Source organism: Salmo trutta, chromosome 33 (assembly GCF_901001165.1).
Source record: "Salmo trutta chromosome 33, fSalTru1.1, whole genome shotgun sequence".
Taxonomy (NCBI): domain Eukaryota; kingdom Metazoa; phylum Chordata; class Actinopteri; order Salmoniformes; family Salmonidae; genus Salmo; species Salmo trutta.
This window is the reverse complement of record NC_042989.1, coordinates 37,606,888-37,620,131: the sequence shown is the minus strand read 5'-3', so window position 1 is coordinate 37,620,131 and position 13,244 is coordinate 37,606,888. Positions and strand designations below refer to the sequence as shown.

At 42.0% G+C, this 13,244-nt stretch overlaps 1 protein-coding gene and 1 long non-coding RNA gene across 2 annotated transcripts in view; one reads left to right on the top strand and one right to left on the bottom strand.

Annotated features, from left to right (window-relative positions):
• Nucleotides 1-2,214: 2,214 nt before the first annotated feature.
• LOC115172943 (uncharacterized) lies at nucleotides 2,215-3,602 on the top strand. Its single transcript, XR_003871519.1, has 2 exons — nucleotides 2,215-3,101; nucleotides 3,304-3,602. It is a non-coding gene; the product is annotated as an uncharacterized LOC115172943 (long non-coding RNA).
• Nucleotides 3,603-3,943: 341 nt separating this feature from the next.
• Nucleotides 3,944-13,244, bottom strand: part of LOC115172942 (synaptosomal-associated protein 25-B) — a 68,764-nt gene continuing 59,463 nt past the window's right edge. Inside the window, exons 5-8 of the mRNA XM_029730833.1 lie at nucleotides 11,476-11,593; nucleotides 5,917-6,036; nucleotides 5,665-5,809; nucleotides 3,944-5,497 (exon numbers count right to left, since the gene is read on the bottom strand). Of these exons, the coding sequence (XP_029586693.1) occupies nucleotides 5,435-5,497; nucleotides 5,665-5,809; nucleotides 5,917-6,036; nucleotides 11,476-11,593 (446 nt within the window). The 3' untranslated portion in view covers nucleotides 3,944-5,434. The remainder of the gene's footprint in view (nucleotides 5,498-5,664; nucleotides 5,810-5,916; nucleotides 6,037-11,475; nucleotides 11,594-13,244) is intronic.

Here is a 13,244-nt window from a genome sequence, read left to right as displayed (position 1 = left end):
TTTTTAATGGCAAGTCTAAATAAGTTCAGGAGGAAACATGTGCTTAAGTTGCATGGACTCACTTTGTATGCAATAATAATAGTGTTTAACATGTTTTTGGTATGACTGCCTCATCTCTCTACCCCACACATACAATTATCTCTAAGGTCCCTTTGTCGAGCAGTGAATTTCAAACACAGATTCAACTACGAAAACCAGGGAGGTTGATCGATGGGTAAAAAAAAAAACATGTTTGATGATTCCTTTGAGCATGGTGAAGTATCAATACATCCAGGCATTGGGTGTGGAAAATATATTAAATCCATTTTAAAAATGTAGGCTTTAACAAAATGTGGAATAAGTCATGGGTATATGAATACTTTCTGAAGGTACTCAATATGGACTTCTACTTTTTTACCTTGTTTACAGTACCTTTTGGTACTACCTAACCTGCACACCAATGATGTTGTTTTGTAGGCTATTGCTCCCATGGTTGACGAGGCTATATCTGAACTACAGGAAACTTTATTGACCTGAAATTAGTATCGGATGTAGCTAAAACAAAGTATACTGTATCTTCTATAGAGTGCCTTCAAATACTTCATGATTTAAATCATATGTACTTTGGATGGTGCCCATATTGATTGTGTCTCTGCTTACAAATATTGGGGCATCTGGATAGATAAAAATCTCTTTCAATATAAAGCGTATTGACGAGTTAAGAAGCTGAGAATTGTATATTTTATAAGTAGGTCATGCCTCTCACTAAATAGTAGAAAGCTGATCGTTCAGTCGACGTTCCTACCGGTCCTAGACTATGGCAACATCTTCTATATGAACGCAGCTGCCACTTCATTAAAGCCGTTAGATGCAGTTTATCATAGTTGCTTTATTACGGGCGACAGGTTTAGTACTCATCACTGCGTTCTCTACCAGAAAGATGGTTGGTCCTCTTTGCTGTCACGTAGGTTGATGCATTGCTATGTTTTCATTTGTAAAGTCCCATTTTTACAAGTCCCACTGTACCAAACACAATTACTAACCTTAAAACCTACAGAGTTACTAAACCCAGTCTCAGGGATGGTTAACTCTGGGCATTCCTTTGGTCTCTACAGCTTTCTGATTTCTATAAATTTTAATTTTTTTTGCACTATTTGTAGAACAATCTTCACGATGTTAGAAAATGTGATTTAAAATAAAAAATGTAATTCATAAAGCTGTTTTTTTATTTATAAAAAAAAAATGAGGACCTTTTTTATTACTGATGAATGTGTTTCTTTTATGACCATGTTTTTCTTTCTGCATTCTGTTTTGTATTTTTTGTAATTCAGGGCTCATCTGTAGACGACACCTTGGTCTCAGTATGACTACCTGATTAAAAACAAAATGTGTAGTTAGCATGTGAAGGTAAGGTGAGTTAGTCATCACAGGGAAGACACTAGTCTGCGTAAAAAGGAGAATATGTAAAGATTAACTGCGTGATGTAACGCCGATTAACTCCATGACGTAAGGATTAGTTACAGGACTCATATCTACAGCTCGAATATATTCAGGCTAACTCCTTCAGAATGCAGTCTTTTTTCTTTCTTCTTCAACTGATAACGATGATTTGACTAAGCTGATTTGACTAAGCCAAGGCCAAGCTAAATTTATTTTCCACCTGACCTACTGCAACACTAAAGAATGCCAATAAAATGTAGAGATTAAATGTAGCAAGGTTGTTTTAGTATAATTATTTGCCTCTTTGTTCTATTTTCACAATTTTTTTAAATAGATTTATTATCATTTTGAAGGACTGAAATCTGTTTTGACCTATTTTGAACTTGATTAAATTGTACATGTTCTGTAGCCTGGCTACCAGTCTGCTGTCATTCCACTTTACCTATCCAGTGTATGGGTCATAGAAATGTCCTTTTTTTTTTTTTTTTTTTTTTAAGAAATTGTCCATTTCAAATAACATCAAATTGATCAGAAATACAGTGTAGACATTGTTGTAAATGACTATTGTAGCTGGAAAGGGCTGATTTTATTAATGGTATGTGTACACTGGCCCATTATCAGCAGTCCTGTGTTCCAAGGGCACGTTGTGTTAGCTAATACCAGTTTTATCATTTTAAAAGGCTAATTGATCATTAGAAAACCCTTTTGCAATTGTTAGCACAGCTGAAAACTGTTCTGATTTAAAGAAGCAATAAAAACTGGCCTTCTTTAGACCAGTATTTCTGGTCATTTTGAGCCTGTAATCGAACCCACAAATGCTGATGCTCCAGATACTCAACTTTTTTGTTGTCATTCCCCTATATAGTTGGTGCAAGCTGTCATCTCATCCCACAACCTTGTCCCTTGTTGCAGGATAAAGAACCACATATCTAACCAAGCTGTCATCTCATCTGACAAGCTTCCCTTGTTGCAGGATGAAGAACCACACATCTCATACCAGAACTAGTAGTCTCTGTAAGAGTAGCAGGTAGCCTAGCGGTTAGAGCGTTGGGCCAGTAGCTAAAATTCGCTGGTTCAAATTCCTGAGCCGACAAGGTGAAAAATGTGCCCTGGAGCAAGGCACTTCACACTCATTTGCTCTATGGGTGCTGTACAATTATAACTGACCCTGTAAAACAACACATTTCACTTTACCTATCCAGTGTATGTGACACATTTTATTTCTTCTTGCAGCTAGATGGCACTGTTGACCCATCCAAATAACACATTTATCTCTGAAGATTCTGCCTTCCTTGGTCTGTAGAATGTGCTCCAGGGTGAAGGTTGCCCTTAAGGTTAGGCTGAGGCACTGGTCAGCTAACCCTGTTTCAAACATGTTGGGGGTTATAAACTGGTCAGCTAACCCTGTTAACATGTTGGGGGTTATAAACTGGTCAGCTAACCCTGTTTCAAACATGTTGGGGGTTATAAACTGGTCAGCTAACCCTGTTTCAAACATGTTGGGGGTTATAAACTGGTCAGCTAACCCTGTTTCAAACATGTTGGGGGTTATAAACTGGTCAGCTAACCCTGTATCAAACATGTTGGGGGTTATAAACAGGTCAGCTAACTGTTTCAAACATGTTGGGGGTTATAAACAGGTCAGCTAACCCTGTTTCAAACATGTTGGGGGTTATAAACTGGTCAGCTGTTTCAAACATGTTGGGGGTTATAAACTGGTCAGCTAACCCTGTTTCAAACATGTTGGGGGTTATAAACTGGTCAGCTAACCCGGTTTCAAACATGTTGGGGGTCATAAACTGGTCAGCTAACTGTTTCAAACATGTTGGGGGTTATAAACTGGTCAGCTAACACTGTTTCAAACATGTTGGGGGTTATAAACAGGTCAGCTAACCCTGTTTCAAACATGTTGGGGGTTATAAACTGGTCAGCTAACACTGTTTCAAACATGTTGGGGGTTATAAACAGGTCAGCTAACCCTGTTTCAAACATGTTGGGGGTTATAAACAGGTCAGCTAACCCTGTTTCAAACATGTTGGGGGTTATAAACTGGTCAGCTAACTGTTTCAAACATGTTGGGGGTTATAAACAGGTCAGCTAACCCTGTTTCAAACATGTTGGGGGTTATAAACAAGGTCATTAAGTCAATTTGCATAATTAAAATGAGTGTGTTGTAATTTGTTTATATTGGTCTGTCTCATTGATGCAGGGTTCAGGGATTACCTCTGTGTGTGTTAGTGACGTGATGAGCTCTAATCCACCTTAAACCCAGGGCCCAAAGAGGTTATCCAGCAGTGTAATGTCAGTCCTCTCCTTCCTTTCTGTGGAGTGTAATGTCAGTCCTCTCCTTCCATTCTGTGGAGTGTAATGTCAGTCCTCTCCTTCCATTCTGTGGAGTGTAATGTCAGTCCTCTCCTTCCATTCTGTGGAGTGGAATGTCAGTCCTTTTAGTTTCTCCAGTCTAGTTTTGCAGTATGTATACAACTCCCACACAGTCCATCTACATTTTCAATAAATAATGTGGTTTTTTTTTGTTCCACAGTCATGTTTTTTTTATTGGCATTTTTTTTCACATTATTTTACAATGATGATCAAAGTCTGGAAATGTGTGAACAAAAGAGTGGCACTATTGCAGAGTGTCAGGAAGCAGGGTCTCCTCTCGGCTGGGAGTGTCCTACACACTGCTGGGCATGCTGTGGTGGGCCATGTTACTTTCTCTAGAAGAGGACGTTGTTCTATCTGCTGTGGGACACGCACAGGGCTACAGTACATCAAAGGGAGTAAGACCGCCGTGCCGTTGAGCCGGACATAACCAGAGGTTGATGAGCCAACCACGAATGGCTGCTACTCTATTGGAACCCACCTGTGTTAAGTAATCAAAGCATTCTGCTCGTTGTTGTTCTCCTATCTCCGCACATCTCCAGGTCTGTCTGAGAGGCGGGGGGGTTTAGATACCCTGCCCCTGACAATGAGTTGATATGGTATAGTTGGTTTGAGCATGGTGCTGCTAAACCCTAGGTTTGTGGGTTCAATTCCCCACATGGAACATGTGGGCTCACGTACACTGACTGTGTGTATTGACTTTAGATATTACCATTGGTGTACTGCTGCTCATCTTGGTCAATGATAATGCAAAGTAACGTTGCATTGAAGGCGTGAGCCTGGCTGAAAAATGAGGTGCCTCACTGGTTATGTTACCAGCGCAGTTGCACATTGTCCAAATGGGAGTGTCTTGGAGGAAGATGACAATGTTTTAGGATAAGGGAGTTCTGACTTGTATGTTTGTTTTACTTTCGTTTAGCATCAAAACAACAACATTAACTACAGAGCACCAGTGTCTCACATGGACAACACTGTCACACCACTGACACATGGAAGAAACAGAATGTAGTGGAGCATTGTCCTGCTCATGTAAAGCAATAGTAGTCGTGGTATCTGAGTAATGATGTAAATACAGTTTATATAAAAGAAGATGAGCAAGACGGAAACAGAACTGCACAGGTGAGTTAAAGCCATCAAAGAAGCACTATATACTTTAGGAAGAGAGACATAATGGGGAGGAGAGGAACAACTAGGAAGAGAGACAGAATGGGGAGTAGAGGAACAACTAGGAAGAGAGACAGAATGGGGAGTAGAGGAACAACTTTAGGAACAGACAGAATGGGGGGTAGAGGAACAACTAGGAAGAGAGACAATGGGGGGTAGAGGAACAACTAGGAAGAGAGACAATGGGGGGTAGAGGAACAACTTTAGGAACAGACAGAATGGGGAGTAGAGGAACAACTTTAGGAACAGACAGAATGGGGAGTAGAGGAACAACTTTAGGAATAGAGACAGAATGGGGGGTAGAAGATGAGATGATTAACCAGGACTATCATTTTAATAAAAGACAAAGATAGACGACGACAGAACAACATTTTACAACAGGAAGAAGAGAAGGAGGGGGGGTCTGAGAAAGTACCATGATAAAAGCATGTTTTGGGGGGGGTTGTTGAAAGCATGTTGTCGCTGCAGCTTAGCCCAACATCTTTGTGGCACGCTGGTTGGCTTCGTCAATCCTGGTCTTGTTGGAATCAGCCTGAGGAGAGAGAGAGACAGAGAGAGAGTTGGGATGATGTGAAATTATATAAGCAATATCAATCAAGATCAAGACTAAGTGCAAGTAGACTGTCAACTCAGCACATGGCTGACCATCTTTGACACTGAAAATGTATTGATTGTTATCGTTATAATCGGGGACAGCACCTTGTCCATGATCCTGTCGATCTGCCGGTTCTGGGTGTCGATCTCGTTGCCCATGTCCAGGGCCATGTGACGCAGGTTACCGATGATCCCGCCCACCTGCTCCAGGTTCTCATCCATCTCATTCTCCCGGGCGTCGTCCGTTACCCTGAAAACGCACATTAGATAGTCCATAAAACTGTCGGTAGATTTCGGCGTGGCAGAGAGAGGGAGTCCATATGCACACGTGCACCCACAAACACACCAACTCCTCACCTGCGGATGAACCCCCCACTGATGGCCATCTGTTCACGTTCGTCCACCACACGGGCCCCTGGCTGACTGTTCACCACTCCATCCTGGTTGGTCCCCCACGCCTGGCCTCCCCCCTTTATCCTGCAGGGACACATAACAGTCAGTGTGTGTGTGTGCGTGCGTGCGTGCGTGCGTGCGTGCGTGCGTGTGTGTGTGTGTGTGTGTGTGTTAGATCCATTATACGACACAAGTAATGTGCAGTGACAGCAAGGCAGCACACCAACACAGCATGCCAATGGTAGATACCTATCCATCTATCTAAGGTTCATATACACTGCTCAAAAAAATAAAGGGAACACTTAAACAACACATCCTAGATCTGAATGAAATAAATAATCTTATTAAATACTTTTTTCTTTACATAGTTGAATGTGCTGACAACAAAATCAAACAAAAATAATAAATGGAAATCCAATTTATCAACCCATGGAGGTCTGGATTTGGAGTCACACTCAAAATTAAAGTAGAAAAACACTACAGGCTGATCCAACTTTGATGTAATGTCCTTAAAACAAGGCAAAATGAGGCTCAGTTGTGTGTGTGGCCTACACGTGCCTGTATGACCTCCCTACAACGCCTGGGCATGCTCCTGATGAGGTGGCGGATGGTCTCCTGAGGGATCTCCTCCCAGACCTGGACTAAAGCATCCGCCAACTCCTGGACAGTCTGTGGTGCAACGTGGCGTTGGTGGATGGAGCGAGACATGATGTCCCAGATGTGCTCAATTGGATTCAGGTCTGGGGAACGGGCGGGCCAGTCCATAGCATCAATGCCTTCCTCTTGCAGGAACTGCTGACACACTCCAGCCACATGAGGTCTAGCATTGTCTTGCATTAGGAGGAACCCAGGGCCAACCGCACCAGCATATGGTCTCACAAGGGGTCTGAGGATCTCATCTCGGTACCTAATGGCAGTCAGGCTACCTCTGGCGAGCACATGGAGGGCTGTGCGGCCCCACAAAGAAATGCCACCCCACACCATGACTGACCCACCGCCAAACCGGTCATGCTGGAGGATGTTGCAGGCAGCAGAACGTTCTCCACGGCGTCTCCAGACTCTGTCACGTCTGTCACATGTGCTCAGTGTGAACCTGCTTTCATCTGTGAAGAGCACAGGGCACCAGTGGCGAATTTGCCAATCTTGGTGTTCTCTGGCAAATGCCAAACGTCCTGCATGGTGTTGGGCTGTAAGCACAACCCCCACCTGTGGATGTCGGGCCCTCATACCACCCTCATGGAGTCTGTTTCTGACTGTTTGAGCAGACACATGCACATTTGTGGCCTGCTGGAGGTCATTTTGCAGGGCTCTGGCAGTGCTCCTCCTGCTCCTCCTTGCACAAAGGCGGAGGTAGCGGTCCTGCTGCTGGGTTGTTGCCCTCCTACGGCCTCCTCCACGTCTCCTGATGTACTGGCCTGTCTCCTGGTAGCGCCTCCATGCTCTGGACACTACGCTGACAGACACAGCAAACCTTCTTGCCACAGCTCGCATTGATGTGCCATCCTGGATGAGCTGCACTACCTGAGCCACATGTGTGGGTTGTAGACTCTGTCTCATGCTACCACTAGAGTGAAAGCACCGCCAGCATTCAAAAGTGACCAAAACATCAACCAGGAAGCATAGGAACTGAGAAGTGGTCTGTGGTCACCACCTGCTTGAACCACTCCTTTATTGGGGGTGTCTTGCTTATTGCCTATCATTTCCACCTGTTGTCTATTCCATTTGCACAACAGCATGTGACATTTATTGTCAATCAGTGTTGCTTCCTAAGTGGACAGTTTGATTTCACAGAAGTGTGATTGACTTGGAGTTACATTGTGTTGTTTAAGTGTTCCCTTTATTTTTTTGAGCAGTGTATATATGTTATGTTATACAGTATATGTTAGATCTATCAATCAATAATTGATCCAAGTAGTGATCATTTCAGTTGTATTTACTGTCTTGTCTATGTGGATGATAGAAAGGGGTCCTTTATAGACGTGTAGATAGAAGAGACAGACACAAACACACACTAACAGGACATAAAGGAGACAACACAGACAGACAGACAGACAGACAGACAGACAGACAGACAGACAGACAGACAGACAGACAGACAGACAGACAGACAGACAGACAGACAGACAGACGCCAATGGACAGACAGGGAGACAGGAGGACAGACAGACAGACAGACAGAGATGCCAATGGACAGACAGACAGACAGACAGACAGACAGACAGACAGACAGACAGACAGACAGACAGACAGACAGACAGACAGACAGGGAGACAGGGAGACAGGGAGACAGGAGGACAGACACGCAGTAATGAGTAAGGACAATTATACTGAGTGCAAAAAAAACATTAAGAACACCTGCTCTTTCCATGACATAGACTGACCAGGTGAATCCAGGTGAAAGCTATGATCCCTTATTGATGTCACTTGTTAAAGACACTTCAATCAGTGTAGATGAAGGGGAGGAGACAGATTAAACAAGGATTTTTAAGCCTTGAGACAATTGATACGTGGATTGTGTATGTGTGCCATTCAGAGGGTGAATGGGCAAGACAAAGGATTGAAGTGCTTTTGAACGGGGTATGGTAGTAGGTGCCTGTTGCATCGGTTTGAGTGTGTCAAGAACTGCAACGCTGCTGGGTTTTTCCATGCTCAACAGTTTCCTGTGTGTTTCAAGAATGGTCCACCACCCAAAGGACATCCAGCCAACTTGACACAACTGTGAGAAGCATTGGAGTCAACATGGGCCAGCATCCCTGTGGAACGCTTTCGACACCTTGTAGAGTCCATACCCCCGACGTATTGAGGCTGTTCTGAGGACAAAAGGGGGTGCAACTCAATATTAGAAAGGTGTTCTTAATGTTTGGTATACTCAGCGTAGACAGACAAACAGACAGACAGTGAGACAGGAGGACAGACACCCTCTGGGTTACTGGAGGAAAAAGGTGATATGGTAAAGAACAGAAGAAGAGCACCATTCTAGAAAGTCCAGTTAGGTTGAACCTTAGAGACATCTTTAACTACAGCATGGAATAATAGCTTTGAAATACAACTTTTGTGGGCTTCTAGATACTAGTGAGCTACACAATCAAATTTCACACAAAATAACATTAACTTAGCTTCCTGAAACACATTCAGTTCCTCCTATTTCAACACACACAACAACATCGGTCCTACATTTTAGTCATTCAGCAGACGCTCTTATCCAGAGCGACTTACAGTAGTGAATGCATACATTTCATAGAATTATTTTCCTGTGCTGGCCCCCCGTGGGAATCGAACCCACAACCCCTGGCGTTGCAAACACCATGCTCTACCAATTGAGCTACAGGGAAGGCTAGACCTAGACCTATCATCTCAGGGACGAATTCTGGATTCATTATTTGAACACTTTGCTTGAGAGGAAATCTTTAAATGTAAAGTTCAAAGTTAGGTGCACAAATCTCAAAACATGACATTTTGACTGTTAGTTTGATTACAGTTTTTCCTCAAATCACGTACAAGCAATTTTGGGATCTGTGTTGAAACATATCTAGTTTAAAGACTCTCGCTCCCTTCGGACTCATTGTGGAATTAGATCTGAAGCCATTTCCTGTGATTATTGTGTTTTTGTTATCCATTGTAACTGATATTGTGTTTGTAGGCCTGTATGTTGTAGCCTAATTGAATCTATGATCGTATGCTATCCATTGTAACTGATATTGTGTTTGTAGGCATGTATGTTGTAGCCTAATTTAATCTATGATCGTATGTTATCCATTGTAACTGATATTGTGTTTGTAGGCCTGTATGTTGTAGCCTAATTGAATCTATGATCGTATGCTATCCATTGTAACTGATATTGTGTTTGTAGGCCTGTATGTTGTAGCCTAATTGAATCTATGATCGTATGTTATCCATTGTAACTGATATTGTGTTTGTAGGCCTGTATGTTGTAGCCTAATTGAATCTATGATCGTATGTTATCCATTGTAACTGATATTGTGTTTGTAGGCCTGTATGTTGTAGCCTAATTGAATCTATGATCGTATGTTATCCATTGTAACTGATATTGTGTTTGTAGGCCTGTATGTTGTAGCCTAATTGAATCTATGGTCGTATGTTTTCCATTCATGATTTTTTTATATGTTCTATTGATGTTTGTAAACCGACTAACGAAATCATGAAGCAGCCAGCCATGATTACAAACACCTGCTTGTGTCCTTCGAAACCCTATTTAAAACCTATATAAAACCTATATAAAACCCTACATAAAACCTATATAAAATCTATATAACCCCTTCATAAAACCCTATAAAAAACCTATATAAACCCTATATAAAATCTTTATAAACCCTATATAATCTCTATATAAAACCCTATATAAACCCTATATAAAACCCTATATAAACCCTATATAAAACCCTATATAAACCCTATATAAAACCCTATATAAACCCTATATAAAACCCTATATAAACCCTATATAAAACCCTATATAAACCCTATATAAAACCCTATATAAACCCTATATAAAACCCTATATAAACCCTATATAAAACCCTATATAAACCCTATATAAAACCCTATATAAACCCTATATAAAACCCTATATAAACCCTATATAAACCCTATATAAACCCTATATAAACCCTATATAAACCCTATATAAACCCTATATAAACCCTATATAAACCCTATATAAACCCTATATAAAACCCTATATAAACCCTATATAAAACCCTATATAAACCCTATATAAAACCCTATATAAACCCTATATAAAACCCTATATAAACCCTATATAAAACCCTATATAAACCCTATATAAAACCCTATATAAACCCTATATAAACCCTATATAAAACCCTATATAAAACCCTATATAAAACCTATATAAAACCTATATAAACCCTGTTTTCTTTCTGTATCTACAGCAGAACAGAAATGATAAAATGCTCAAATACATCTACACAACTTCTGAATTTCTTTTTGCCTTTGTACCTGACTTGCATATCTTAGACCACCTTTTGCTAAACTTTAAATAAAAATGTAATCAGTTAATACAGATTTAACTTAAGTGTTTTGTTCACCGAATATCAACACATTTTTTTCATCATGTGTGTGTGTGTGTGTGTGTGTGTGTGTGTGTGTCTGCCATGCATAAGCAGTATGTTTGTGCATATGTACAAACAACAGCAGTAATCAGGTCACGCTAAATCGTACTGTAGGCCTACTGCCTCATGTTGTCATGTTGTAGCATTATGTAACATGCTGATGCAAGTATGCCATGTATGACTGTGATCATTTGAAGGAGAAGGTACAGTGGATTAGCCCAGCATGCATCTCTCTCTCTCTAAGTGCAGGAGGAAGCAGCATAGAAGGCCTTGGGTAAGGTGTGAAGTTGACAGGCCATAGTGTTGTACTGGTCACCATGCACTCTACTTTAGGCATTAAAGCAGGCAAGTGGACAGGCAGGCAGACAAACAGACAGGTAGACAAGCAGACAGGCGGCAGGCAGGCAGGTAGGCAGGCAGGCTGCACCTACTTGTTACAGGGACACGAACAAAGACCACAGAGAGACCCTAGATTGTTCAAATTCTTTTCTGCATCCTTCATGTCCTTATTGATCTGGTCCATCCCCTCCTCGATCCGCTCCAGTTGCTCTGATTGTCAACACAAGTCATTTATCCCCACAGAGAACGAGGGCACGTGACAGAGAACGGGGGAGTAGGAGAGAGAGGGAGAACAAAGGAGAAGAGACAAAAAGAGACTGTGACAAAAGAGACAGAGACATTGGACAGAACTACCAACCCAACACAGGATAGATTCCAGGACTTGTCACCACGGTACCTACTTGGCAACACATGGACATAATTGGCCAAAGCATTGCCTAGTCAGGTAGCCTAGTGGTTAGAGCGTTGGGCCAGTAACCGAAAGGTTGCTGGATTGAATCCCTGAGTTGACAAGGTAAAAATCTGTCATTCTGACACTGTTCCTAGGCTGTCATTGTAAATAAGAATTTGTTCTTAACTGACTTGCCTAGTTAAATAAAGGTTCAATTTAAAAATATCTATATATTTCTCGGCCTCCTTCAAGTCTTGATGAACCTTGTTCATGCCATCTTCAAACAAATCCAGTTGTTCTGGTAACGACAAAGGAAATGAGAGCAGTGAAATGAATCGGATTGGCTCTTGTGATGATTGAGGTCTAAGTTACAGCCTATCAAACACAACCATAATGCAATGCCTTATGGAGCCACACTGACACACTCACAGCCAGTGCAGTGAGAGAGAAAAATTGTGACAGATATACAATGAAGAACACATAAAGGCTGGATTCCAATACAAAATAACCTCCCGTATTGGGCACACCTTCTGCTAGGGCCTAGGGAAGGGAGCACACTATGTTGAAAATACCTGTTCTTATTTAAACCTACTTTTGTATTGGAAACCAGCCAGTGGTGATAGAGCGAGAGAGAGAGAGAGAGAGAGGTGATAGACAGAGAGAAACACGATGAGAGTGAAGGAGGACTGTAGATGAAGTAAACAAGTGTTGTGAAGCAGTGGATAAGGTGAAAAGCATTATGGGACATTTAGTAACATGCAAGCGGAACGTTTAAATGTAAGTTGGGTAGAAACAGTGATGACAGTCCATTCATCCCAAGAGGTTGCCCTAAACCACTGAAACAGGGTCAGATATTGGTTCATTCCCTAAATGGTGAGTTGGGTTAATATTGCGAATACTCTGATCCTAGACCTGTAGTTACGGTCATTCTCTACCTGGAGTGGGTCCAGGGAGAAGGGAGTGGTCTGGAGCATGGGTAAGGGTAAGGGAATTCATGGCCGTGGTGGCTTGCTTATTGATGTGTAAACATTTGTAAAATCCCTGGGTTGTGGCGAAACAACTCACTATGTTTGTAGACAGATACACTCGTCTCTGGTCACGGCTAGCCACTGTACAGTGTTGTTATCCTCACTGACCTCTCTGTAGCCCCTGACAACACTACCCCCACAGATAATTAGCCTCCCCAGGTAATCCCAGGGAACACGAGGGATTGGAGAAGAGGTGGAACGTGACAGAGAGAGAGAGCAAGAGAGAAATCTTATCATCATAGCTCGGTTGGGTGACTCTGTCTCTGCTTACAGCATGCCTTTTACACACTGAATATGGTGTAATTGCAGACTACAATTCAGGGCGTTTCTTTATGTGGGTGTTCCCAGATATCAGGAAACGCCCATTGATACCTGCCATTGGTCAGTTCCAGTGTTATGAGACTGAGGGTTGCTCGACACAGAGGATTTGTTCACATAGCAG